The 4,092-nt window shown below is 32.4% G+C and overlaps 1 protein-coding gene across 1 annotated transcript; it reads right to left on the reverse strand.

The window, feature by feature from the left end:
• Positions 1-2,034: 2,034 nt before the first annotated feature.
• Positions 2,035-3,438, reverse strand: LOC132305060 (UPF0481 protein At3g47200-like). The gene has a single exon (XM_059802747.1). The coding sequence runs from the start codon at positions 3,436-3,438 to the stop codon at positions 2,035-2,037; it is 1,404 nt and encodes a 467-aa protein (XP_059658730.1).
• Positions 3,439-4,092: the final 654 nt, after the last annotated feature.

Genomic DNA, 4,092 nt, shown 5'->3' on the forward strand with positions numbered 1-4,092 from the left:
CGATATTGCCACTTAAGGCAAAGTCATAGAGCTCGTTAAGACATTCATTTTGATCTGAGCAAATCTCTATTTGTAGTATTTGCAAATCTCTTTTATATTTGGATTGGAACAAATCTCTTTTATATTTTGATTGGAGCAAATCTCTGTTTATATATATAGGTCATTTAACTCCCTTGATTTGTAGTATTTACAAGAAATTTCCCTCTTTTTATTTTTTTATTTTTTTGAATTATTACTAAAAATACCCCCACTAAGTCGAGGGGTTTTATGCAATTTGCCAAATTGTGTGAATTTAACATTAAGTGTTTTTTTTTTTTTTTTTTTTTTTAATTTTGAACTTTTATTTTCTATTACATGCAAGCTTGCAACACCATACTTTTAATTAAAAAAAAGTATCAAAAATTAAATAAAATTTATAATTATGAGTGCAACTATATATATAAGTTAAAATCTTATATGGTTACTCATATTATATATATTATACATACCATTATTATATTACTTATATTATATTTTTAATTTTTTTTTTATCTTGGCATACTAGGGGTGGGGGACTCAAACACGTGCACTCGAAAAGTGGAGCGTTCTACCAACTAAGTCACTAGGTAATGCAAATTTCAGATTGACATTTGATCAAACAGCTAAATCGACAAAAATAAATTTTAAGTACAAAAAGTAATTGAATGACATAAATTATTAGGTTTTTCTTTCATTTTGTTTGGTTAAAAAAAAATAAATAAATAAAAAGGTGAGAGAAGAAATAATATTGCAGAATTTAACTTTACTAGACATATAATAAAGAAATAACATGTAGTTGCACTCACGAGCTAGTCACAATTACAAATTTTTATACTCTTCTTTAATTAAAAGTATGATAATGCATTTAACAAAAATATAAATACAAATATTATTATTGAAGAAAAAAAAAAATAGAATTTTTAACCTAAATTCACACAATTGATCGAAATATAATAAATCCTGGCAAACCAACATAACAGAGAAAAAGAATTTGTTAAAGTAATAAATCTTAGCACTTCTGTAAATGGGATTAAATGTTCATAGTGAGCTAACATATAGATTAAAAAAAAAAAAAAAAAGGCAAACATTATTTATTTTTTTTATTTAAAAAAACCGAATTCTGAAGGGCCAATAATGGATATAGAAAAATAATTGATTAAAAATTACTTGCGCATGGAGATTTTATCACAAATTCTAATGAAGACAGGATGGATTTGTCTTTGATACTATGGATTTGTCTGACTAGGCAACAAAAAGAAAACTAGAAATGTGGCTATACAGGTGGCAAGTAAATGTGCGAACCACATTGACCTAAACCTAAAACCTAATCCTAAAATATCTAAGATCTCAAAATCTATAAGCTCTTCATCTATCAGAGAATTTGAAATAGCTTATCCTGTTATCCAGATCATTGTGAGAATAAATAAGGAGATTGAGTTTAATTAGGATTCTTTTCTTTGTCATGATCTTCTTCAGAAAATGTAGAAGTTAAAAAAAAAAATTAATCGACCAAATGAGGACCTGAAATATCAAAGTGTAGAATACCAAAGTCCTTGACTAATAAAAGTACTAGAAGATTGCATTTGAACAAATATATTGACGAAGTTTCAGTAATTTATATAAGATCTTGCAAATACAGTGGGTAAACAAACACTTTTATTAATTAGGGTTCTCAGTCTATCTTCTTCTTCTTCTTTTTTTAATCTAACTTCAGAAAATGTAAGAAAGAAATTATAAAAAATTAATGGACCAAATGAGAACCTGAAATATCAAAGTCCTTGACTAATAGAAGTAGAAAGATTACATTTGAACAAATATATTGACGAAGTTTCAGTAATTCATATATGCTCTTACAAATATAGTGGGCAAACAAACACTTTTATTAAGAGATCGAACCATACATAGATGAACAACAACAGAGCTTATGTAAATGACAAACCATAAGATGATAAATACGTACATAGCTAATTCAGATAAGCCCTTACAGACACTAGTAGGATACACAGACATTCAAAATTACTTATATGGGACTGACAATGTATCACCTACATAATACGAAAGCATACCGTATATAGTGGATAAAAGCGCGAGGACGAAAAGGATGATGCCGGCCATGACAGATATGCCTGCCCATGGACTACCAAAATAATAATGTTTGAGCCTTCCAGTAGAAACTCGCCAAGGCGTGCAGAAATCCATGGCCTCCTTGTATACCTTACTGTAATGGAAGCCGCTTGAACTGGCATTCTTGCAAATACCATTGAAGAGTCGGGCCACTTCTTCCCTGGAACCTAAAGAGTTGCGAATGATTTTAGCTTCCTCGAACAATTGAACATCGTCTGGGGTGTTGATTAGGAGATCCATGAAGAACGCAAATGATGTGAAGTAACTAGGAATCTGGGGGTTACATAGCTCGTAAGCAATGACGTTTCTCAGAAAACAGTCAGTGGAATCAGAGACGGTGAAAGGTGTAATTTCTAAGTGGCCTTTTATAAACAAAGAAGAGCAGCTCCTCCAACTAAAAGCTTTAGTAAACTCTATGTTGAATAATTCTTTTTTCTTGCCAGCCCTCAATTCCACTCCCGCCAAGCGAAGTTCTGTAGCGGAGTACTTGATTCGCTCTTGGTGTATGGATTTTTCAGGTTTCGGAGTAGTAGGCGGCATATAGTACCCCCGCACAAGACACAGTATATGATGACCACTTTCCCTCTCCAAATTACTTAATTCATCATCATTTTCAATGTCTATAATATTTTCAGCGCCCATTATGTTGCCCAAGAATTTAAAGATCCATTTAATAAGGGAGTCCCTTGTATAACTTTTATTTTGGATCTTTCCAATCGTCAGTTGGAACAAATCATGAACAACTATTAAAGGAATCTGATTCTCGAGCAATAGCAAATCACGTCGGACTGCATAGCACTTAAAAGGGTTGGACAAAATGGAGTCAATATTCCAGTTCTCCGACTCTGAATTTTCCGAGCCTAAATTCTCGAAATTTCTGTATAGTAGTTCAATTATGAAGCAACCATCAATAAGCATCATTTCTGCAAGCCCGACATCTTCGGTTTTTTCCTTTAACCTGGCCGACGCATAATATTTTGTAGCAAATTCTTCGATATCCAACACTTTGGCCGCACAAGCTTTCAGAGTATCATCAAATGATGTTTCAAGTCGGTCAAATAGGCTACGAACGTAACTCAACTTCACAGACTCCATTTGTTGAAGCCGTGTCCCTCTGTGAAGAGGGCCAATAGATACGATACTAGGGGTATACGCGTTTTCGTTTTGCTCGGGGACCGCCATCGTGGGGATCAGTTGCTCGATGAACTGCTCCATCATATCATCGAACTCATCGGTGCGGCCGATTTTTTCCTCAATGGATTTCACCAACGAAGCAACACTTTCTTCGTTTGCCATCACCGATCTCTCTTATTTCCGTTGAGCGATTATGTGTTTCAGCAGGGCAAGACTCAGGTTTTTATTAGATGGGATCAATTTTGGTAAATTATGATCACACCCCTGAAGTAGGGTCTAAAAACATGTGCATGCCAAGTTTTATGGCAATTCACATTGACACCCTAATATATATCGCCCAAATTCTATTGACCCTGTGGTAATTTAGCCATTGTCGTTGTTAGTAGACCTAAAAATGGATTGGATTCGAATAGGATTAGCCTTTTACTCTATTTGATCTGATTTAACAATACCACGGATATTTTGTGAATGAATCCAAATCTGATTTGTTATTAAACGAATATTTAATTCGATAATTCAAACTGAATTGGTAAGGGTGTAGTTTATTTTTTATATATGTAAAAGAAATTAATGTTAAAAGAGAATAAAAACAATGATTAGAAAAAATGATAGAAAACAAAGATAAATAAAATATGGAAGAAAAAGGAAAAAAAAAAAAAAAATAGATCATTTATTCTTAATTTCTTAATGAATATACAAAAAGAATAATATAAAAATACGACAACTTATACAAAGTAATTTCGTAAATGACAAGTACCTATACATTTAGGACATAATTACCCCTCAACCACTTTATTTGATTTTACCAAATTGCCC

The sequence above is a fragment of the Cornus florida genome, unplaced genomic scaffold (assembly GCF_030987335.1).
Source record: "Cornus florida cultivar Cherokee Brave unplaced genomic scaffold, ASM3098733v1 CherokeeBrave_3.0.0_Hap2_Chr04, whole genome shotgun sequence".
NCBI classification, from domain to species: Eukaryota; Viridiplantae; Streptophyta; class Magnoliopsida; order Cornales; family Cornaceae; genus Cornus; species Cornus florida.

Excerpts from the sequence above, each read along its gene's own strand:
- LOC132305060 (XM_059802747.1), bottom strand. The coding sequence starts at position 3,438 with ATGGCAAACGAAGAAAGTGTTGCTTCGTTGGTGAAATCCATTGAGGAA.